At 39.6% G+C, this 25,325-nt stretch overlaps 1 protein-coding gene across 1 annotated transcript in view; it reads left to right on the forward strand.

Annotated features, from left to right (window-relative positions):
* slc33a2 (solute carrier family 33 member 2) overlaps nucleotides 1-18,581 on the forward strand; it is a 36,584-nt gene extending 18,003 nt beyond the window's left edge. The window contains exons 4-6 of the mRNA XM_084728932.1: nucleotides 7,467-7,567; nucleotides 11,589-11,698; nucleotides 16,454-18,581. Of these exons, the coding sequence (XP_084585058.1) occupies nucleotides 7,467-7,567; nucleotides 11,589-11,698; nucleotides 16,454-16,660 (418 nt within the window). The 3' untranslated portion in view covers nucleotides 16,661-18,581. The remainder of the gene's footprint in view (nucleotides 1-7,466; nucleotides 7,568-11,588; nucleotides 11,699-16,453) is intronic.
* Nucleotides 18,582-25,325: the final 6,744 nt, after the last annotated feature.

A 25,325-nucleotide genomic window follows, 5' to 3' on the forward strand; every position in this document is an offset into this window, starting at 1 on the left:
ACATCGCTTTTCCTGTGACTACTTCAGAATAAAAGTCTAATCATGTTTCACCAGATTAATGCTTGTAATATGAAGCTGCAGCAGCAGAGAATATGCAGTTTGCATTTGTAGCAACTTAAAACAGCATACATCTGGGAACGTTACCTTTTTCAGTGGGCCATAGGCTCAGTCACCATTGTGTTACCTCACTCTGTGATCGTGACATAACAGACATCTGTTTAAATGAAAATCTTCAAGATTGGCACTTCAAGGTGTGAAAATGAAGCTGACAAAGAAAAATCTGACCAATGTTCTTCTGTAAAACTGGTCATTGACTTTCCAGCGGTGGGAAAGAAATGAAGATTGATAAGATACAGTCCACTGCACCACATGAATGTGTATCTTACAGCCTCACACCCTGTGCTTGACACCCCTCAAATGTTACAGTACCATCATCATCATCTTCTTCCTCATCCTGCTCCTCTTCTTTTTCCTCCAAGCTTTTTGTGCACAGCAACTCCCTCTTTCCTGCAGCTTTCTTCCTTCTCCTTTACCTCTTCCTCTTCACTCTGCGCCCGTTCCTCCAGTTTTTTATTATTCTTCGTAGCCGTTTGTGTGTGTGTGTGTGTGTGTGTGTGTGTGTGTGTGTGTGTGTGTGTCTGCCTGCCTGCCTGTCTGACTGTGTGTGTACAGTAATTTAAGTAAACATAGCCTTGTTTGAGAGCTCAGGGACCCCCTGTGTCTGGTGTGTGGTGCGAGAACAGCATGAGCAGCAAATCCATCACACACCCATGCACGCACACACACATTCAAGCACATTCACACACACACACCCCTCAGGGTTTGATCGCAGAGACAACATGCAACTCTAGTTGAATTTAATTCTGAGATTTACAGACAGATACTAAGATATTAGACTTTCTGATTAATATATCAAAATGGCTGTTTTGCAGTATATTAAATTAGATTTATTATGATGATTCGATGTAATCACCATGTTAAAACTATGGCATTTTCTTCAAATGTGTTCTTTCTTGCACAGGTTAACAGTGTTAAAAAGTCAGCTGATACAAAATTGCAGTTCTGATGATAATGTATTCAGAGACATTTCTATAGAAAGCATACACAGTGTGTCTGTCTCACAAGTATGATTGTATGTAACCTTTGCATGTTCTCCCCTTCAGCACATTGACACTGTGCCATTTGTGCCTGACCATCGTTGCATAAGGCTTTACGTCTGCGTATACTAGGATCACATCTTTGCACCACCCTGCCTATGGCCAGTGTGATGTAATGGGAACTATAAATAACAACAATGCCTTTATGGAGGATAGTATATAAGTTCCCACAGCATGTCTTACAGTACCCTTAAAGGCAAATGTTTTCAAATACGCTCAAACCAAAAGAAATTTTTAATTTTATTAAAAAGATGGTACTTTTCATTTGGCTGCCTGTATGGATGAAATAATAATTGGTTTTATGATAAACCGCAATAAAATTCCTGAAAGTTAGTATTATAATTTCAATTTTTAATCATCATGATAACTGTGTTTGATCACAATGATGTGAAAAACTCAGTCAATACCAAAGTTAGCAACAGTCTCCCAAACACAGTAGCAATGTGGGGCTGTTTTGCATCAGTGAAAACACTGATATTGCAAAGAGAGCTGCACAATATGGTAGTCATATTGAGATTATTTTGACTGAAATTGCAAGTGTGATACCATTAGTCGGAATGTTCATTTCATTATGATGACGTGATATTTGCTGGGGTGTGTACCAAACACATATTTTCTTTCATCTGGAAGAGTTTTAAGGCCAGGGCATTTATGCACCACAAAAGTAAGTAAAATTTGGGATTTCTGTCTGCAATTTGGATACTGTACTTGGCCATATTGCGATTTTCAATAATATTGCAATTAATTGTGCAACTCTAATTGCAAAGGACATGATGCCATTTAAAACTTTCACTTGCAGTGAAGAAGTTTTACAGTGTGATATTAATACTTTTGCTTCAGTAAAGGACCTGAATACTTTTTACATTCCTGGTCACCTCAGAGGAGTAACATCATGTCCATATATTGTCTGGACAGACAGACAGACAGACTGGTCTCCTCAGAGGCTGCTGCAGGAAAGCGTGCACACGAATATGATTGCATGTTCACACGCAACGCAGTTATCTTTGAGCTACAGATTATAAACACTGTTGCACATTGGCGCTCATCAGACGTGATAAATAGTTTTATTTCATTCTCACTGCTGTCAGACACAAAGTCACAGAGGAGCCCTGGATGTGTCGTAAGCAGGACACAGACAGACAGACAGGAGCTCAGCTAACATCAGACAGACACAGGGAGGAGCAGCAACTTGAATGATATCAAACTTGGAGAGGAGTTTACCTGATTACTGTTCACTCTGTTCACTCTCAGGATGTTATTTTCTCTTCAGTTCAGCTTCATTCCCTCATCAGAGTTGTAAACATTGACACCCACTTTGACAGGAGGAGAAGGCAAAGCCCTTGCGTAGCTCATAAGGCCCTACGCAACTTGTGTAGTGTGCGTATAGGGTCGACCGGCTCTGATTATGTGTTATATTAAGTGTTACACCTGTAGTTTCACCTGAAATATCATCTGTCTGCGGTTGACTGGCTGCTGCTGTTGATGGTGGTGCCGTATGTCCAGTATATCCATACAGGAGGGTAACCACGTGTGAGAATCAAACGCCTCTTCTTCAGGGCAGGATACGGAGGCTACGTGCCTGTTGGCGGCGTATTACTGGGTGATGACAATGTTAACGTTAACACTAGATATCAAACAAAAGCCAGTGACTATATGGTATTAAGTTGTAGTGAGCTTCAAATTCACCACTTCGAAGCAGAAGGCAGAGGATAATGTTATCTCATAGCCTTATTGGAAGGCAGTGCAGCCTCCCTCCGAGCAACTGCATCTACTTCTGTCTCATAACTACTATGTATCCATGGTATTTGCATATGTCTGTGTTCACATCTGTTTTGGAGTATTATCCAGGCTTCTCTCAGACTCACCCTGGATCTGGCCAGGTCCGCTGCTGCTTGTACAAGTCACAGACATCTTCACCATGTAGACAGGATAAGTTGCTCGACTTGAAGAATCTCAGACGATTGAGGGGTCTCTGACCAGTGATTTGAATCTTCAACTTTCAGGGGCAGACCTTCAGAGTTTGCTGCACGTTCTGTCGCTGAAGCTGTCCCAGTAAAGTGCAAATGTACGCATAAGCCAAATGACCCAAAAAGATTATGGGACAAAAAGAGAGGTAAAATGAGACTATATATATTGGTGTGGCATTTCTAAGATGAAGAATGTTTCGTGACAAGCTAGGACTACAGGAAGAATAAATGATTGTTAAACAGTGAAGACACCAACTCCCATGATCCAACACTACTTCATTACATCATCAAACTCCATCTTTTGTTAATGTTTTGATTGAGTAATTACATACTGTGCATCAAACAAAACATTCATCCTTATTTAGAAAATGTTTTGCCTTTTAGCCAACTTTGTGCTTAATTACAAGGGATCCGAATGAGTAGGGATACAGAATGAGTCAGTGGGGAGGTGACGTTAAACATAAGCCTCTTGCTTATTTGTTTGTATCTGTCTGAGTGTAAGTAGTTGTGTGCTTGCCCTTTTGTTGACATGTATCAGTTGCTCTGTGCGCTCTCATGTCAGTCTTTTGTTCTTGTGTTGTGTTTTCAGCTGGCTCCCAGGTTTTTTCCTCCTGTAAAGTGACACTAGCAAACGCAGAGCAAGGTTTTTGTTGTTTTTGGGAAAGCGCTTTCAAAAGATGTCATTGTCACTCTCTGGCTTTAGATCTTTCACTTCTTCTCTTCTATCTCACCTGTAAAGGACTCTAACTTGTAAAGGCAGTAAAATGTTCACACGCTGACTGAGAGAGAAAACAGTTGTTTAAATGACTACTGGAGTAGATTGAATCTCTGGAATCTAATTCTCTAGGAGTCAGATGCCACATATATAGCGTTGGTAATTAATTTCAATTCTGTTTATATATTGTTTCTTATCAACTCCCAGTTTTTCTGCAAACCAACCACTCACCCTTTGCTAGGGATGCGTGCAATTAGTTGGCTATATGATTAAATGTTGCCACCCTCACTAGCTGGCACCAGAAATACTCATCGGTATTTATTAATATTTTATTAATGTGCATATTAGTTAACTGTTGCCTTTAAGGTGTTACGTTGCCCCCCCACCTCTATCTAGAGCTGCATCTCTGTTGGATATTAGCCCATCTTGCCCAGCAAAAAGCCCCTGATCACCCAGTTATCAGATGACAGCTCATAAACACAGCAGTTTGACAGTAGTTTTATGTAGAAAATGAAAACGTAGTTGAATGTAGGCTGTGTTAGAATAAAGTGGTATATAACCAACCATAACTGTTTTCTGAGCGTTTTCTTATTGTTAGACTAGTTGACTAGTCTAAATTAGAATTTGTATTTAAACAACAGAGAAATTAGGCACCGGGAACATCCCTTCTCCTCACTAGTCCCCACCCCACAGCCAATCACAATACAGGTAAAATGCTAAAATGCATATATGCATGCCGTATCTACACAGACACGCTGTTGTGTTGATGCATGATGCAGACAAGTGCTGGCAAATAATTAAGGGTTTAATTAACACGTTTAGGAACCAGTTAGGAGAAAATAAATTTAATTTTAATTTTTATTGGTACCTGATTCTTTCCATTTGGATTCGGTTCTAATTTTGAGCCTAATTTTGGTTCCTAATCCAAACTCACATAATAACTGTAAAAGACATTGAGACTTATCAGTCTTAGAAGTCCTCAGTCAGTCTTTACTGGTTTCAGTTTCTGGCAATATCATGAGTTTAGGTAAATGAGTCTCAATTGAGAAATGTGTCAGAACTGCTCTTCCCTAATTTTTATTCCCCTGAAACTGTTAAGCACAAGGCAACAGTTGATTTGAACCTACAAATGATGCAGTAATCAGCAGCAGAAGAGACAAATTATATGTCACCGTGTTTGACCTGTAATTGAAGCACCTCTGTCGTTCCAGTTTGTGTAATATGACAGCAGATGAATCAGAATGAGGAGATTCTAACTGAATAATTTCCCCAACCTTCGCTGTGTGTACTGTCCAGTCTCAGGTGAACACTTCTCCTTCCTTACCTCCTCCTATCACACACACACAGAGAAAGTGCTGTCCACCAGGCTGTGGTCCCACCTCTAAAAGCTCAGTTGGAAGGTTTATCCTCCCCACCATCAGAAACGGCTGAGTGGTCAGTGAATGACCCCCTTTACAACCACCACCAGCAACCTGAGAACATAGCTATTCTTATCTGGGCCCGGCCCGTGTGAGGTGGCAGCCAGGCAGGTTCCCTTTCTCACACACACACACACAGACACACACACACACACACACACACACACCCTTCAGCATCTCTCGAGAGTGCGTGATATGAAAGGCTGTCATTGAAGTGGGAGCTAAAGGAGCAGCAGACAGAAGAATGTCTTTAACATGTGAATGATGCAGGATTGGTTTTCCAGTAGAGAGGTAAGGAAAGGCTGGGCAGAGATGGTGAAGAGAGAAGATACAGAAGAAGAGCGGGGAGGGAGGGAGGGACAGCGAGAAATAAATAATAATCTGTAAGCTATTAATCGCACACACAGATGAGTTTATTGTATCATGGTATTTTAAAAATCTGTGGTTGATGGAGATAATATTAAAGAATCACATTCAAATGGGCATCTTTGTGGCTTAACCCTTGTCTAGAGTGCAAACGTCACATCAGCATCATGCTTGCGTGATGACAGCATTCATGCCATACTGCGTCTGTCCATATTGGATAGGTCTTGTCTGTGCATTTCAAAGCATCCAGCAGCAAAGGACAACCAAACTTTCTGTGCAATCTGCAGTTTTCCTTTGATATGTGTAAATATTACTAATCTATTTTGTATCAACACAATGCATATGACTGTGGCATAAGCATTCCAGTCTGTGTTTGCGTGCGTAGTGAGTCTTGATAAGCAAAATAGATAAAGGAAAGAAGAGAGTGGCTATCACAGCAGAGAGATTAAAGTTGTCTAGTGGCAGTGAATGTACGGGTTGCCCATGAAAATGCTGCAAAAAGTTTAATAAGTTCCCATGTCTTGCTTCTCAGCTGTTGGGTGAAGTGAAGGGAGCCTGTGGGGTTAAACTGGAGCAGGGTGAACTGCTCTCTTGTTTTTCAGCCATTCAGACATAGTGACCCAATATGTGACGGTACTCGTTTTCACAGTACCATAAGTACCAGAGATGCATTTCTCCTGGACAAGACAGGGACAGCTTAAATGCTTGCAAATGCTATAGTCTGTTATTAGTTGTTGTTCTGTAAATACCCTTTTAGAGAGTTCTACCTAGAACCCAAAGTAAAGTGTTATACCTACAACTATCTGTGAAAAATTTTAAAGAACCCCTCTATAGTGTAATGGTTTCACCCAGAACCATCTCTGGGGGTTCCCTTTTTATAGTCCAAGTCTTTCATCTAAAACCCAGTGTACTGTGAACCCTTTTATATTCCAAAGGTTTAATCTAGAACCCACTCAGGGGGTTCTACCGGGAACCCTTTTATAGTCTAAAGGTTTCAACTAGAACTCACCCAGGGGGTTCTACAAAGAACCCTTTTATATTATGGTACAAAAAACCCTGTCAAGAGTTCTTTAAGGATTTCAAGTTACTGGGCAGAATGAGTGTGTTAGATCAGTGTACGGTCACTGCTCGCCTTAATACTGATCAGGGGCTCATCTCATGAAGGAGGAGAAGGAAATTAATTGGTAAACTTTGTTGAGAAGAACATGAAACTTTAATTCTCAATCATAGACTGAAAGTGTTGATGGTTTTACTCAGTGCACTTATCCAACTAAATCAGATACCCTGCTTTGTGTGACAGGCCCCTTCTTCTTCCTCACAGCCTTTTTTACACATAAATAATTACATGCAAAAAAAACATAAACAAACACACACGCAGTCCTTTGAGTGGCAGGCATCCTCTGAGTGATTGGCAGTGTTAATCCCTGATGTCACACAACAGTTTTAGTGTATGTGTTTGTGTGTGTGTGTGTGGCTGTGTGTTTGTGTGTGTGTGTTAATGGTGATTAATTATCTTCCTCATGCTGGGGATCTCCTTAGGTTATTGATTACGTCACAAACCAAACCCACAGGGGGATGATTTTCTTGCACTAACAGGGAATCAATTAGTGTCTGGGGACTTGTTTACTTACACACGTGCACGCATGTCACTGTGTGTGCACATGCATGTTTGAGTGTGTGTGTGTTAGTGTGGGTGCATTAAAAAACACAGAATGTCTCCAAATTTAATGGTAACAGATTTAAGACAGTGTCACTACTTATCACACTGCTCATCAATACACTTGTACCTAAATGTTGGTGAACGTCTGTCTGATCCTTGTCTTGTTTGCTGGTCTCTCCTCAGCATCGGGGCTCTGATGCGACGTGTGTTTGTGCTGCGAACCATCAGCATGGTCTTCCAGAGTTCTCTACTCACTGTTCTGGAACCATCACCACTCATGAAAGGTAAGAGACAGTCACACCTCTTTAACTGGAACCCAGTTTCAACTCATATTACCATATGCCATCATCTATATACTGTAGTCCAGTTTGTGTACTGGTGTAAATATGATGCAAAATGTCAATGAAAGGACAAGAATAGTTAATAAGTCAAGTGTGACCTCGTTGGTCTTATATTCTTCTCCATAAATAGTGTATATGCACACCACATGTTGTTTATTAAATTCTTTAGATTTACATATTTAAACTCTCCAGATTCTGATCCTTTAGATATACTGTCCTCACTTGACCCCCTAGTTTCTTGAATAAACACATAGTTATTACACATGCAGGTACATATAAATACAAGGGTTAAGGTCAAATGTACAATGTGAGTTAATATGGATAAACCCAAGAATGCTCACACTTAATGAACTATGCATGCTTAGAATTAGATTAGGTTTAAGGTCCAGTGTGTTAGATTTACAGGGATTTCTTGGGAGAATATGACAAAAATAGAATAATATGCATAAGCATGTTTTCATTGGTATACAGTCATGTGAAAATAGGAATCATTGGCCCCCATGTATGAATGTTTTCTTATTTTTATCTTAAATTTGTTCTTAAACAAAGCATTGGGAGGAAAATAAAAAAAATCCTAAATGGGATTCATGAAATTCCAGTGTGTTCCTACCCACCTGAGTATGTTGATGAACTGCATTTGATATTAAATTGGATTTCCTTGCCAGAAAATCTGCACATAGTATAGAAATAGCTGAATAAATCCATATACAGGTAGCAGACTTAAGTGCTGTGTGCAAACCACAGACCAACAAGCCACTGACATTTGACAGGTGACGTTAAATAAGAAGGACGAATAAAAAGAAAAAGGAAAGGAAATGCCACCTAAGGGTAGCAAAAAAAACAAAAAAACAAAAACAAAGCATGGACATCTTCACCTACTTCCAAGGTGCATGAAAACAGGGGAGTCTAAAGAGGTCAGAGCTCCATCAACAGTTGTAGTATATAGAATAACTTTTTTTTTAAACCCATAAACACGTTTTGATGTGGCCTTAATTAGAGTCATTATGAAACACATCACAGACAACATTTAAATTGGTATGAAGCCAAAAAAATCAAAAAGGTTAAAAAAAAAAATATATATATATATATTAAAGACAACCAATCATATACGTCCACACACATAAGCCAAGGGGCACCTATTTTAGGGAATGGGAAGTTTCATATATACATATATTTTACCACATGGTAAAATATATGATATAGTGTCCATGTGGTAATATATATATATAGATGATCCCATTCCATTAAAGAGTGAATCACTGAACATAGGAGCTCCATTAAGAGGAATGATGTAACCAGTCAGCAAAGTTCATCTCTATTTTTATAGGCATAGAGATGATTAAGTCCAGCCAGTGAGGCGGTTTCCCAGGATTTTTTTTATTTCAAAAGTTTATTTCCAGGTGTCATAAACAGTTTTATAACTATGACTGAAAGATACCCAGAAGTTGAGCCAACACTTCTGAAAATCTTAGCAACAACATTATGACATTCACTCCTCTACTATTATGTTGAGGTGTTGTTATATATTTGTGACATAAGGTGTGTATTGTTAATTTTTCTGATGGAATGTCTCAGCTGATTTCTGTCAGCTGGCCAGCAGGTATATGTAATTTGATATTAATGTTAGGTAACATCTGTACAATAGGACTTACGTTCACAGTAAATCCTTCAGTAGAGTGACTGACGCCTGTGCTTGTCTGGTCTTTGGTCAGGTGACCTGGGTTTCCCCATACTTGTAGTTGATTGGTCTGTAGATGGGTGTGCATCTGATGTCAGTTCAGTTCAATCCCTCACTCTTTCATTGTCTTGGAAAATAATTGAAAAGTGTCAGAATTTTGTTTTTTCCAAATAATTGCCAGAAGTCATCAGCTAAACATTTTGTCTCTTCTTCATCTCCTCATGTGCTACTGCACCTCATTTTGTTTTGATGTGTTGTTTTTCCTTTTTTACGAATGTTGGCGATACCCTGCCAGAACTTCCTGTAATTGGTCCCAAAGGTCTGAACCATCCAAAAGAAGTGTCTTTACACTAGAAAAAAAAACGAACCATGGTTCAGTTTGTTGGGAACGGAGACAGCTTACTTTGTTTGGACCAAGGTTCAGCGGTTTGGTCTGGACCGTGGTTTCACACCTGTAAATTTAATTTGGGTCAAACTGAAAAGTCCAAAATTTCGGGTAAAACCACGCAGGTGTGAAAGCACTGTTAAAGCTTCTACAAGGAACTTTCATATTGTTTGATTTTGGAGGCCCCTGTGGACAAAAGGGGTAGTGTTTCCACTTGGGCTGCTCCTGACTAAAGATTTTCTTTGTCAGTTAAAGCCATTAGTCATTAGTCTAGTTGCCGCACATTTATGATATTAATTTAATTATTTTAAGATATATTTTTGGGGCACGAAGCCAGCTGTCCTTTAAATAGTAACGGCACAAAGGGTCATGTCTCTGAATGTCGGAACAACCAGCAGGAGAGCTGACTTGCTAATGGCACAGTAGCACAGGTCTGTGTTTCAACAATCCCTTGGCCTAGCTGTGAACTAACTTTTTTTCTGCAATTAATGTATAAATGAAAACATGGTGGACTCTTAGCACCAACTAACAATTAACTTGACTATTAGGGCACAGCCCTGGCTTCCACTGCCATAACCACAAAATGTAATGTCAAAAATAAAATTATTGAAGTAAAAATCTCCTCTTGCTAATTTTAACCAGCTCATATTACTACTGTGACTTTGCCTTGAAAAATTCTAAACAGGCTTGCTTCATCTGATTTCTAGGAGAATCCAACACATGGCAGCCATTCAGAATAATTATATAGAAATAGCTGATCTACCTAATGGTCTTGTTTGCTTTTGGAGGTCACATAGATTCATTGGTATTAACAACCAGTTAAAAACTCCTTGTAGTAGCTTTAAAGGTGGAGGGTTTGTACAACATGTTGCCCAACCACTTCAGAGGGGAAGCGAGACAGTTATTGTTTAAATATGGTGATAACAGCAGACTGTCTTTCTTGAGTGCCACTCATAGTGTTGCACTTATTTCTGGACACAAAACGTGACAAAAAAAGAATGAAATCAAACCCTGCTTAGTTTCTCACCTTCACACAGCTGGCCAGTCGCTACGTGAAGAGGGCGTGAATGTTCAGTTTCAGAAAGTTACACGAATTGTCGGACAAAGAAAAAGGTGTTCAGTATTTATACAGAACAAGAATGGATGATGCAGAGGACAATGATAGACAGGTGTTCCTCTCTCTCCTGAGGGCCATTGAGTTATTAATGTCTGAATGACACATCTGATTCTGTTACACAGCCACTTGCAAAGCTTTTGGGATTCAGATGTGCACCATTCATCTCCGTCAGAGTTGTCTGTTCCCCTATCAAACCTCTCAGACTGAAAGTTGAGGCCTCTCCCCCCGTTTGCTTTAAACCTAGAACAAAGGTTTCAGGAAAACTCAACCAAAAAAAAACATTCAGTTTCAGATTTTTCAATATTACATGATAACCCTCCGCTTCCTACTCTTCCAGTCTGATCAGTCGGTGCATCTGTGTGACTCCAACAGTCTTGTGTCGCTGACTGAAGAATCTTATTCAGGAAAAACTCTGGCGGCTTGAGTGAATAATTCAGTGTTAGCGGGAGCAGAGACAGATAGGCTCTGTGGTTCCTCTGTGTTTCCCCACTAACACCGCTCTGCCACTTCCCCTCAGAGGATACACTACATGTGTTTTGGGGACGAGGGGGGGATGGTGGTGGTGGGAGAAAGGAGAGGCGACACTGCAGCAGCTTACCGTTTTCTCCCTGCTTTGTCTCTTTACTTTGACTTCTACACAGAACAGTGTAGTGAGAAGTGTAGCAGAGCAGATAACAATGTGAAATTTATACTTTTCTGCCTATTTCTGAACAAACTTAAGCTGTACTCAGACATGTTGTACTTGTTTTTGCTTGATTTTGCTTGTGTGTGTTCGCTCCCTCAGGTATGGCTGTCTTGAGCATGAGTGTTCAACACTTCCTGGGCGGTCTCATCACGACACTCACCTTCACTACCATGATGCATTGCACTCAGAGGGCCGAGGAAAGCATTCAGGTAAAACAGACTTTAAACCCCAGTTGATCCATGACACAAAATTTTAGTGAAGAGCCCACACAAATGTTTGTGACTGTCAAAATGACATGAAAAGTGTATGTTCACTCATCATTCAATCATCCATTATGAGAATGACATGTTTTAGATGTTAAACGTCCAGAGTGTAAGATGTACAGGAATCTATGAGCAGAATATGCCACAGTCACAGCCACAATAGGTTCTCCTACACACTTGGAAGGGAATGGTGAGATAAGTAGTATTCAGTTGTTTGCTATTGAAAACCTGTATCCTACACATTGGTCCAATAAGTTTTGATTTTTTAGTCAATTTTACTAAAATTTAGAAAGCCAACGTAGCTTATTAAAAATCTCATTGATCAGTTCTTGTCTTCTTGCCAATGTTAGAACAAAGCAGCTCCAGTGTGTGAAATGAAAAACTGACTCTTCAAACTGATGCAAATTGAAATCAAATGTGCTTGCTCAAACGTTGACTGAACAGTTGCTGGTTCAACTTAATATCTTAAGCTTGGTGAACATGTTTTTCTCAAGGTCACTTAATGTAGTCAATTGTTTTACAAAATTCAAATAAGACTTTCAACTAATTATTCAAGTTCAGTGAACCTACATTTTTTTTTAACTTATTTAAAGTACACCTTAAAACTTTTGTGGGTGGGCACCCCTATTGCTCAGTTGGTAGAGTCTGCGCACCATGTATTGAGGCGGTCAGTCCTCTGCAGCGGTTCAATTCCCGCCTGCAGTACATTTGCTGCGTCTCATCCCCTCTCTCTCTCTGCCCCCCTTCCTGTATCATAATACAGGCAAAAAGCCCAAAAAAATAATCTTTGAAAACAAAAAAAACTTTTGTGGGCAAACTGTTTACAGTAAACTTTTAAGTTGAGTGAGTGATCTGTCGTTTACCTGCATGTACTTATCCACAGCCTCATTCTGAGACCCAGACTGTTATTTAATCATATGACGCTCTTGTCACCTTGTGTTTTTTTATTGTTAAGTGTCTCATTCTTTGGTGTTAGATCATCTCCTGTGGCTTAACAAACAGACAACACAACCTTTTCTTTTCTTCTTCCTTCCCTTCTTTCCTCTCCTCTGTCTTGGTTTGATTGTGTTATTATATAATTTTAGGTCATTTCCGCTAGTTGTCAAAGGGAAATCCTGCGCATACAGCACCACGCCCATCATCACCTGTACCTGTCATTTCTCATCAGCTGTTTCCACCTGAAATATGTCAGCCTCGGTCTCTCTTTTCATTGCTTCTTTTCTCTTTGCCCCCCTCCTTCTTTCCTGCCCCCTCACCCCCTCGCTGACATTGTCCCTCCCACCACCTCACTCTGTTTCTTTGTCATTCTGGAGTCCTCTAAACGCTCGCTGACTTTTTCCTCTCGTCTCTCGTTTTCTCCTCTTTGACATAACTCCTTTTGTCCCCGTCGTAACTGGGCCATCGTTGCCTGGAGGTGATCGCTGTTCACACAGCCATTCAGACGTCACTCAGTCAATCTCTGAAGGTGACAAATTATCATTTAAATTGCTGTCACTCTTAAAGTGGAGAAGAAAAGAGGGAAAAAAAATCACAGGCTGCAGCACAGTTATCTGATCCAGTAACTAATAAAATAAATAACAGAAAAGAATCAATCACAACATGTGAGGATGAGAACCACGGTTAATTTGAGAGGTTCTCATGACACATATACTGTTTGTTGGTGTGTGTGTGGAAGGGAGAGCATTAGCCTGTCTCAGCTCGTTGTGTGTGTGTATATGTGTGTGTTACTGAAGGTAGTGCTATCCAGTGACAGAAAGCTGATAGTGTGAGTGCTTGTTAACGATCCCCAGGAGAAAGAAACTAAATCTGTTAAACAAGTTGCTTGGAATAAAGGCACTCCACTTAGCTGTGGTCACACAGGCTCTCAGAGCTCTCTGCCTCAGCGTATAGACCACAGTCACAGCTCAGATACTCTAAACTCACCACCAGGTCCTCAACTCTCATCCAATCCATATCATTTCATTGTCAGTCTTTTTCACTGAGAAATGTCCACCATGGATTGTCATGATTTTGGTGTATGGTAGTTTGTTTGTCATAAAAATACTTCAGCGTTACTGTCAGTGTGGTGATGGAAGGATTTAGGGCTGCAACTCATTAGAGCTGCATCGATTACTTGATCGAATTGCCAACTATTTTGATAATCATTTCAGTTGTTTTTCAAGCAAAAATGTCAAGTATTTACTGGTTCCAGCTTTTTAAATGTGAGGATTTGCTGCTTTACTTTGTCATTTGCCATAGTAGATGAAGAGTCTTTGTGTTTTATACTGTTGGTTGGACAAAAGAAGCATTTTGAAGGCGTCACCTTAGGCTCTGAGAAAGCTAGAGAGAGCTTTTCTTACTTTTTTTGGAAATTCTATAGATTAAATGATTATTCGACTAATCGTGAAAACTAGAATGACCAACTTGCAGTTGTATAGCTACACCAAGTTGCAATTTATATCCAGGTTTGTCCAGACTCATATGATAGGTAGTGAGGACTTTGAAGGAAGTTAATAAAAGGTATTCATGTCCATTTTGCCCAAACATACACTTATCACTTTACATGTATGATTCCAGTGAATAAGTGAGAAACATGCTGTCTTCACTTAGAGCACATAGGACTGATAGAAAGCTAAACATAATGATGTCACAGTGAAGTTGACCTTTGACCTTTTGGATATAAAATGTCATCACCTCATCATTTTGTCCCATTAGATATTTGTGTGGAAACTTGTCCTAATTAGTGTATGAATTCTCAGGATTCCAAAAAGATGTTATGTAAAGTCATAGTGACCACTGACTGACAAAATTTTCAACTTAATTCTCAAGTTCAGTTGGATGTTAAGTGCTAAGTTTGAAGAAACTGACTCAAGGCATTCTTGAGATATTGCTTTCACAAGAATGGGACATACATATAGACAACCCCTAAACATTATGCCTCTGGCCACTGATGTCACCTGCTTGGAGACATAATAATCTGCAGATTAACTGGTAATGAAAATAATAATTAGTTGCAGCCGTACATTTTATTATTATTCTGTCTTAAGATTTGATCAACCAGATACTCGTTTAGATTATAACCTGTCAGAAGGTAACACAAAATGTCACAGCTCTTAAATATATTCAATTAAAGAAGAAATCTGTAATACATTTACTGTAATAAATCATCAAATGAGCATATGTCATCAAGGAAGCATGCTAATCTGAAATTCTCTGACATCGACGCTGTAGCCCTTTGAAACTTCTACTCTGGCCCAGAATGTTTTGTTTGCTGAATCAAGTGTCTGTTTATCAAGGTGTAAGAAATCATTAATAATGTTACAGAAGGAGTAGATGTTTAGAACAGTTAAATTGAACAAGTAATGTAGACTGGCAGGCAGTGAGACAGGCAGTCACTGAAGTCAAACTCCAGAGTGTGTATTTTCAGAGCAGTGGGCTTTTGTTTTCAGGATAACAGGTTTAATTTTAAATTGATTAGCATTTGACAGTTTTAAACAGCCGATCAACTTACAGTGGAGGATCGTTGTTGCTTGTTACTGTTATTAAATAGCAGTTAAACTTATTTAATATACAGTCTATGGCTCCAACTTGCTATAGGGACTGTTGTACACATTTTTGTTTGAACAATTGCTACATATTACTCGTCTGTGCCGACTCTCAGTCATGACATATTACTACATATTGCTCCTTTAATGATAGAAAATAGCAAATCCCCTCACTGTAGAAGTTCAAACCAGAGAGTGTCTGTCCTTTTTCCTTAAAAAAAAGACCTTAAATTATTGATTTTGATCAAAACAGTTGCAGATTAAATCTGTAATGCTGTCAATCTACTAATCAATTATTCAACTAATCGTTGCAGCCATCTCAAGAATGACAATAAAAATGATGCAAAAACAATCATGCTTAATCCTGTCAAAGAAGCTTATAGTGTAATTTGTGGATATACATGTGTGAAGGATAACAACACCCTTGTTTACCCGCTGTGTAACAGTAGTCTTGTGAAGTAGTCTTTTGTAATGCACAAAGAGAAATCCTCTGCAATGATTTCAGGTTTACTTATATATCAACAAAGGCTTCTTACAAATTATATACATATTTATTAAATGGAAGAATTAAAGGTATTTTTTATTGAAGAAAAGTCTGTTCAATTATCTTATTTGGTCTAGGTGTCACTAGAGTCCTTCTGTTGTGTTGTTGTTGTTACCTGCCTCACCTGATGCTGTGCTCTCGGCCAGAGGGAGGAGGCGTGGGGAGATTAGGTAATCTCCATCCCTCTCTCACTTGGTCTTGAAAGCCTTCAGGCTGGGATCAGATACTCTTCTTCGTTTGGCCTCCATCCATCGTCTCAGGCCATGATCTCACGCTTTCTCTTTCAGGCTTCCAGTCTTTCTTTTTTATTTTTGCCTTCTATCATTTCCTTTTGCACTTTGTGGCTCTTTCCTGAAAATCACACATTTTCTCTTGTCTGATGATGCTGCTTGTTTTGTAACAGGTTCAGAAAAATCAACTGAGGAGTTGTGCTACAGACTACATTGAAGTGTCACCTTTTTTACCCACGTTACCCTCCCTCTTCCATCCTTTTACTTACAATGTGCCTTTATTTTCTCTCCTTCCCGCTTGTCCATTTTCTCTGCTCACTTCTCTCTCCTTTACTTCCTCTTACCTCTTCTCTCACCATTCCTCCCTTCTTTTTCCCCTCTTCCTACCTCTTCTCTCCTTCAGGCGACCCACTACAGTTTCCTGGCAACACTGGAGGTGCTGGGGAAGCTGACGTTCAGCGCTCTGGCCGGAGGCGTGGTCGATTGGTTTGGTTTCCAAGTGGCCTTCCTCTTCTTCCTCACGCTCTCCGCCGGGACGGCCCTGCATGTGTGGACGGCGACCTTCACTGGTGCTCTCAGGGAACACCAGCTCAAAGAACAGCCCAAGTGAGATCAGGATCAGGGTGGAAGGTCCTGATGTGGGGCGTCTGCAGGTGCTGAAAATGTGAAATAACTTGAGTTTGATTACTAGTATACAGACACCTCAAAAGTCTTTGAATCGTATTAAATATAACACTCATGACTTCAGCAAATGTCAGTATAGAAGATTTTGAATAAGTTAAATTTCTTGTTGCCATTTTTAAGGAGAAATCAGCCATGTGGTTAAAGGGGTAGTTTGGAATTTTTTGAAGCGGGGTTGTCTGTGGTACTCATCTATACCATCAGTGTATTATCTACAGTAGATGGCGGTCATACCCCCAGTTTTGAGAAGCAGCAGGAGTACTGGTATAGGAGGCTGAGCAATATACTGCTGTGGACAGGGTCAGCAGTAAAATGCATTTTAGCATCAGTCCAAGTGTATGCTACATTACTATATTAAGAATATTTTCACTTAACCTTGCTGTCAGACAGCTTTTTCTGACTGGAAACCGCCATTATATAAGCCAAATATTGCACTCTCCAAAGCAACCAGACTCCTGTGGCAAAAACAGTCATTTTATCTTGCAGAACACAGGAGCTACTGGTCTACTGCTGCATTGATTGGTTAGTTTGCTTGTGTTATTGTGTGACTTTTGTGAGTTCAAGATGACACTTTTTAAAAACACAGAAGTCACACAATAAGACAAACAAACTAACTGATTGAGGCAGCAGTAGACCAGTAACTTTGCCAAAACAGTGTGGTTGCTTTGTGGTGAGTGACATAAGCTAGGTGTAAAAGGGCTGCCTGACGGCAAAGTAAAGCGGTGAAAATATTCTAAACATCATATACACTATGTTTTGCTGCTGACCCTGTCCACAGCAGTATATGGCTTAGCTTCCTGCACTGCTGCTGACATCTACTGTAGGTAATACACTGACTATAAATAACTACCTAATACAACCTCACGTCAAATAATCCAAACTATCCCTTTAAGTACTCTATTACAGAGTGTATTATTGTCATTTCATTGGCAATTTGGCCTTACATTTTATTTATTTATTTTGCATTCAAAATGTCTGGAAAAGTCTTAATATTTACGGTAGTGTGATTAACGTTTGCAGACACTGTGGAGGTGAGGATGAGTAATGTTGTATTGAGTTCTCTGGACAGGATAGTATTTTTGCATCCTGTCAGTGTGATGAATTGTTCTGTCAGGCAGTAATGTACAGTCACACTGTTTTGTATGGGAGCCCATTTCTAGCAATGTGATGAAAAAAAGATAATACGAGTCATCATATATAGCAGAAACTTTCTCAAAATAATGAGTTAATATCGCAAATAATTACAAATGTTTTTGAGGTACTGATTATTTTGAGAACCTAAGTCATTATTTTGAGAAAGTTTCTTGCTATTTTGAGATTTTAAGTCATTATTTGGAGATTGTAAGTCATTATTTTGGGATATTAAGTCATTATTTTTAGATACTAAGTAATTATTTTGATAAAGTTTCTCATTATTTTAAGATACTAACTTTTTATTTGAGATATTAAGCCATTATTTTGAGATGGCAAGTCATTATTTTGCAATGCTATGTATTTGTTTGTCATAATTACCTACTTTTTATTCATCACATTGTGATAAATTGTCTTCCACAGTTCTGGAAGTTACGAAGTACTTTGGGAAGTATAATCTAAGCTGTTTTAATCATCTGAGCCATTTTAATGTGTTAATAAGCCAGCAATAAGAGCTGTAGCCAAAAGCAATATCGCTACTTTGTGATGCTTGTTCTATCATATTGTACTGTATATGAATATGTTAGTCATTCTCCTGAGTTGTATGGTTTACAGTTCTAAACGAATGAATCTCTACTACCTCGTATCAGCTCTGTATGGTACGATACACAGGAGGTGAATGTACAGTTGCTGCACCGAGTAGAGTACACACTCATTCACAGTGAATAGTTGCACCACACACACTATGTTACCTAAGTAGGTTTGTAGTTACTGCACAAGTTTCATCTTAGAAAGGGAATAAAAAAGTCACTAGGAGCATTTATTCTGTTAAATTAAGCACAGATTTCCAGAGAATAATCCATTTCCCTTTGGATCTGACAGCTTACTTCCTGTAGTAAACCTCAGCCTTACACACTGCATGGTGCCATCTCGTCTCTGTTTTTCAATCAAAGAATCAGACTTATCAATAAACTCTGAAAACAACTCTGTTCTTTATAAAACTTGAAAGACCAATACCACTGGCATTGGCTGCTAACATTGTTTCACTTTTAATGTTTAAAAAAATGTCAACAATATAAGTACTATAAAATATGCTGTAACTCTCCATGGTACTGTATACTATATAAAATAATTTTCACCAGGCTTAAAATATGAATGAAACAGCAGCATAGAATGTTTTTTTCACCAGGCTCTGTAGGAGAATGTATTAATAGAAATTCTTAAAGTCTTAAAGGGATAGTTCAGGTTTTTTTGAAGTGGAGTTGTATGAGGTAGTTATCCATAGACATTATATTACCCACAGTAGATAGTGGTCACTGACAGGAGTACACATGTAGGAAGCTGAACAAGAAGCAAAATCTTTTAGCCATCTAAAAAAAATCAATATTAGTTGAAGCATAAGCTATATTTAAAGTGTTTTCACCGCTTTAATTTGACATCAGACTTAAAACTGCTGTTATATAAGCCAAATGTAACCAGACTACTTTGACAAAAACAGTAATTCTACCTCACAAACACAAGACTTGCTGTTCTGCCGCTGCCTCAGTCAGTTAGTTTGTGTCATTGTGTGACTTTGATATTTTAAAAGGTTAGTTCAGATTCACCAAAGTCACGTGACAACATAAACAAACTAACCAATCAAGGCAGCAGCAGACGAGCAGCTCCCGTGTTTTGTGAGGTAAAATAATTTACCAAAGGAGTCTGGTGGCTTCAGGTGTTATGTAATATTTCTTTGTACTATCTTCACAGTCTTATACTTAAGCAGTTTTACAACAAAATGCAACTTTTTGACTTGCAAAATTGGCAAACATTTGTAATTCATGGCACAATTCAAATGTGAAAAATTTTTTCTCTTGCTGTTAATTTACATGGCGGTCCATGAGAAGGGAAGGGCCTTGACCTTTTTATTTAACACCAGTTTCCTCTCAGAAAAAAAAAGTTGTCTGATGGCAAGGTAAAGCAGTGAAAATATTCTAAATATAGAGTAGACAATAATATGACTATGGTTCAGAATTGGTTCAAAAGCAAACTTTTTTTGCACTGACTATTTTAAGATGTTTACATTTACATATAGACCATATTTCACCATGATGTGCAACAGTGTCATTTTTCATCCCCTACAATGTGCAAATAATAGCCTATCATCACATTGAACTCCCACTAAAAAATTACATCCAAATATCTCAGTTGACCGCCATCTGCTGTCGGTAATACATGACTATGGATAATGACCTCATATAAGCTCTCTTAAAAAAAACAACTATCACTTTAGCATTGATAATTGGCACATGCACATGAGATGAGGATGAATTGGTTTACATAAAGTGATTTTAGCTAAAATAAAAGAGCTGGTCACCTGCTTTTAGTCATATTAAATAAAGGGACACCATACCACATCATCACTGGTTCATCCATGTAGCCAGCTCCTCTGTCATAAGATTTGCACAAAAAAATAAAGCTGCTGAGTGAATCTTGGAGTTTGGTGTTTTTGTTGTGAGCTCTGGTTTTTACCTCCTGTCACCAGATTTCACCACATTTTATACCCCCAGGACAGAGAGCTCCTGTGTGGTCTTTGAGGATGCTCCCACCTTTGAAAATCCACCGTGGCTTAAAGCCGCTCCAAACACAACAGTGTCTCTCTGCAGCGTAGTGGCTGAGGGCTACGAGAGTGAATGGGGCCTGTGTCACAGGATCCACAACCCATACAGCTCTAATGACACAACAAATGCTGTGAAGGAGGATTAGGCCAGCTTACACAGCCCCTCAATACACCTCCACTTTACACTTTCTCACCCAGGCTCATTATCTGGGCGTACTGTTTGTGTAGCGGGAGACAGAGGGAGGGTTTGAGGAGAGAGGCTTATGTTTTATCCTCTCGCTGTTCTCAGAAAACAGCGAGCGATCGGCCTGTTTGGCTTGGTCTCTTTTGAAAAGTCACATGAAACCACAGGCCCATGTAAACTTATGAGTGCTGTGTGTGAGACGCCAGGGTTTTTCATTATTTACAGAGCAGTTTTCTGAGATCCTGTAAATCACACTCAGCTAGTTGTTCAGAGTTACGTTAGATTGTACAAGCATCAAGTTCACCAGCTTCCTTCACTTGAGTAATTGAGGTTAATTCATCTGGAAGCCACCTAAAATCTGAAAAATATGGACAACGTTCCTAAGTTCTTCCATACATGCATCCTTGAGACTAAAGATAACTTTCTGTGGCTGTGTGACGTTGACTGAATCTGTAGTGCACTCTTATAAATAACTGTTCCAAAAGGGTTTTTCCTGAAAGCCTGAGGTTCCACCCAGAACCGTTTGCTTCTGAAGTACCCTTTTTTGAAGTAAGGGTTTGTCAAGGGTTCCTAGTAGGACTACATGTTCCATTAAGAACGCTTTTCATCCATTCATTCTTTCAAAGAGAAAGAAAAAAAGAGTTCAAAAGTCTTTGAAGAACAATTTTTTCAAAGGTTCCTTGCATCATAATATAAAAGGGTTCTCGGTGGTTCTCAGCAGAGCCCCCTCAGTGTTAACACCCTTAGAAGATGAATAGTTTCTGATAGAACCCCCAGAGAGAACTCTGGTTGGAACCATTGTACCACAGCGGGGTTCTCATTTAGAACTTCTCATAGGGGGAAGAACAGAAAAGAGTTTTGGAAAAAACCCAGCATGGTTTCTAGATAAAACCTTTGAATTAGAAAAGGGTTTGCAGTAGACACCCATTGGTGGGTTCTAAATACAACCATTGGAATATAAAAGGGTTTATGGGAGAACCCACTGAGTGGATTCTTGTTAGCACCCTTTGAAGGTGGAAAGGTTCTGGATTGAATTCCCAGAACCATTGCACCATAGAAGGGCTCTCCTTTAGAACCTCTCAGAGGGGGTTCTGGGTGAAACCTTTCACGGGTGGTTCTAGGTACAACTCTCTGAAAGGGTTGTAAGTGGAACCTTTCAAAAAAATATAAAGGTGAAAAGGTTTTCCTGAGCGTGTAGGAGTGATCTAAAGAAAAAGGGAAACAATTGTGTTGAATGTTTAAAAAACAATCTCACCAGGAGGTCCATTTAGTAGCTGTGTAGCCGAGCTTTCAACTGTAAGCTCACCTGATCTCTCTCAGCAGATGCAGGTTGCCCAGTTGTTGTGGAATTTTAGATGTTGAAATTTCCAGTTTTCTGAGCACTTTAAGAATTTCTCGTACATGCAGAAGCCCGCCTTGTTGCCAGCTAATACAAGCCACCTCCTAAATGCTTTCTCAGGGAGATGGGTGCAGCAAAAAGTCTTTCAGAGATTAAGTTAAAAGTAGCTCTTGACATTCTTAAATGTTGGATGAAACCTGTTTCATGCATTCATGTCATGATTCCACCACTTCTGCCTACAATTCAGCATCCACAGACACACCTTTGTACATAAGTAGCAGCCATTGCTCCACATAATTCAAAATTTCCTTCTTATCCGTGTCCTTGTTATTGTCTGTTCAGATGTTTGCTAGCTTTCATTGCACATCAACTTATAAATGAAATGCTGACTTCAGTTGCCTCTGTGTTTAATTCTGTACAACCACGACAGTTCACAATGGGATCTCATACTGGCCACCCACATTTTACAAAATTTAAATCTCAGCAATAAATCTGAAATGAGCAAAAAGGTTTATATTCCAGTTGTTCTCCCTGTGGTTTTGAGATCCCTACATCTGAAACCTCTGCTGCCACCCCAAAACAAATGGACAATAATTGAATCTTTGTAGAAAAACTCAACAACAACCTATCTCTGCATAGACAATCCTCTTACTACTCTGGATCACCCACACAGCTACTCCTTTGTGAACAGTTCCCAATGGGACTGTTTCTTCTGAGGAAAGTAGTTCCAGTAAAAATAGTAAAAGAAGAAATGTGTTAACTCCAGACACATCATTTGCTAACTCCATTTTAAAGCCTGTGTGCAGACAGAGTGGGGAAAGGTAGACGAGTGGTCTGGTTCCTACAGCGCTGATGAGAGTGAGACCTCCCACTGCGGTTGCCAGATTGGCAGAAACCCCCCATGGAGAGAGTGCGTGTCTCAGGGGCCACCCTCCCTGCCACCATTGTAGTGATGGATTGGTGGATTTGATGTTGCCTTATATGTCGACCACTGACTTTGTAGAGCAATAACAGTCATGGGAGTTGCATAAGACTTGTTGCCAAGTGTGAGAAAAGCTGTCTAAATTTTCCAGTTATGTGCTGTTAAAGGGATAGTTCAGATTATTTTAAGTGGGTCTGAATGAGGTACTTACAGTCACTGTATCACCTGCAGGCACACCTCCAGTTTGGAGAAGCAGAAGTAGTACTGGTTTGGACAGGGTCAGCAGCAAAATGTATTTTACCTGACAAAAAAAAATCAGTATCAGTTAAAGTGTATGCTATATTTAGAATATTATCACCACTTTACCTTGCAGTGAGACAGCTTTTTCTGACAGGAAACGGTCATATGAGCCAAATATCGCTCTCTCCAAACCATCCAGACTCCTTTGGCAAAATCAGCAATTTTATCTCACAGTACGTGGGACTAGCTGGTTTATTGCTGCTTCAATCGAATAGTTTGATAGTAATAATGACTTTGGTGAATCTGAACAAACCATTTAAAACACAGATGGCATCAGAAGATGTAACTCTGTACTGTAACTGTATTCTGAAAAAACAAAACAAAACAATATTCCTACTAAGCATTTTGCATGGCTAATGAAAATTATATTCCTCTAATATTCTCATTTACATGCAGCCATGCATACTCTGATTATGGACAGATTATGAACAGATAATCGTGGGCTTGTTCAATCGTACAAACAAAGCTGTCCTCCTTCATTCATTAAAACACCTTCTTGAGAAGATCAGAGCTGTGATATTTGCACATATCCAAAAACCTGTTGACATCCCAGGCTTTCATTATGTTTAAAAATAGGTGTAAACCAGAAATGCAGGCTTTTCTCCTGCATGCATCTCTACGCCAGCCTCACCAACTATTGACTAGTTGGTTTGTTTACAATGTATGGAGCTGACTGTAAACAGGCAAAATGACATGTGGTGCAAACTGCAGCCAAAACTGAGATGTATATTCTGAATGAGCAGAATACATGCAGCGCTCAAAATGAAGGATGCCCTGTTGTCCCAGAGAACTTGGGACTCAAACATGGCGTCTGGGACAATTCGGGGACAGTAGAAAAACTACTGAACTACTCAAAAATCTCAGAGCAAATTTCCAAACAGGCACTATTTGAATAAACTGGACTACATCATTATAAACTAAACAGTTACTTTCTCTCCTGAAAAAATATTACAACTTAATAGATCATACAGTGAATATAAATGGCCACAACGTCATTCAGTCAAGAAATACAACAATGGTTGTAAAGTGTGGCACAGCTGAAAGCAGAATTCAGGACAGTTGTAGGACACTGAGGAACAATTTAATTTTTAGCCCTGACTATATGTCCAAAGAATGCTCTTAAAACCTGAATGATACTGGCATATCTCACGTCTTCACTGGAATATCCTCCATTCAGAATGTGGCCTAATTCAGAAAATCAAACAGCAATATACTGTTTACATGACCAGTATCATATTCAGAAGAGTCATATTCCTACTGATGGTGGAAAATCAGTGTGCATGTAAACATAGCCACTGACCATAGATAAGTACCTCATACGACAACACCTCATAAAATCAAAACTATCCCTTTAACATAAAGTTTAGCTTACACCTCGTGTTATCACAGTACATAGATCAGGCAATTACTTAGTGAATACTTTACTTTGAACTATTAGTGCACGTGATGGCACTCGTGTTTGTTCACGTGTAAATTCCTGAGCTGTTATCATCAGAGTCACATTCAGGGTAAGGCTGCCTATTCTTTTATATCAACAGCGACTCAGTTTCAGTCATTAACAATCAGGCTGGGGCACAAGTCTGGTCACACCACCAACTTTATACCCGTATCACACAGCAAAGCTCATTCACACCGTGCCAAGGCTGCTCCGCTAATCACAACGTCACCAGACGCGCCACAATGACACCCAAACAATGAGAAACACAGAAATAATGCGGCCGATTTTTCTGGAGAGAGTTCACTGACAGTTGCATCTCTCGGCTGGTAAAGTTTCCTCCGGGGAGAGAAGAAGGGAGGCAGAGAATGCAACATGTTTTAATCTCAGCAAACAAAGGTGTTGTATCGCTTTTTTTTCTCTCTATTGTCTGTGAGCGCCCCGGGAGGAGAGAGGTGTTGGCTTTTTGCGCTGCCTTTGTCCCGTGGCCGGCAGAATGGTCTTCTGGGAAACCTGAGTGGGCAGGTGGAGGAGCGATCAGCAGCATCAGGTGTCACAGTGTTTCCTCCACCGGTGTTTACTTTTTGTTTATTTGCAGAATGAGAGACATGGACACCTCTCTGTATCTCCTCTCCTCCTCTCGTTCTTCCCACAGTTGGGTCCTTTGTCTTTGTTTTCTTCCTC

This window comes from Lutjanus erythropterus, chromosome 10, assembly GCF_056507025.1.
Source record: "Lutjanus erythropterus isolate fLutEry1 chromosome 10, fLutEry1.hap2, whole genome shotgun sequence".
Lineage (NCBI taxonomy): Eukaryota > Metazoa > Chordata > Actinopteri > Lutjaniformes > Lutjanidae > Lutjanus > Lutjanus erythropterus.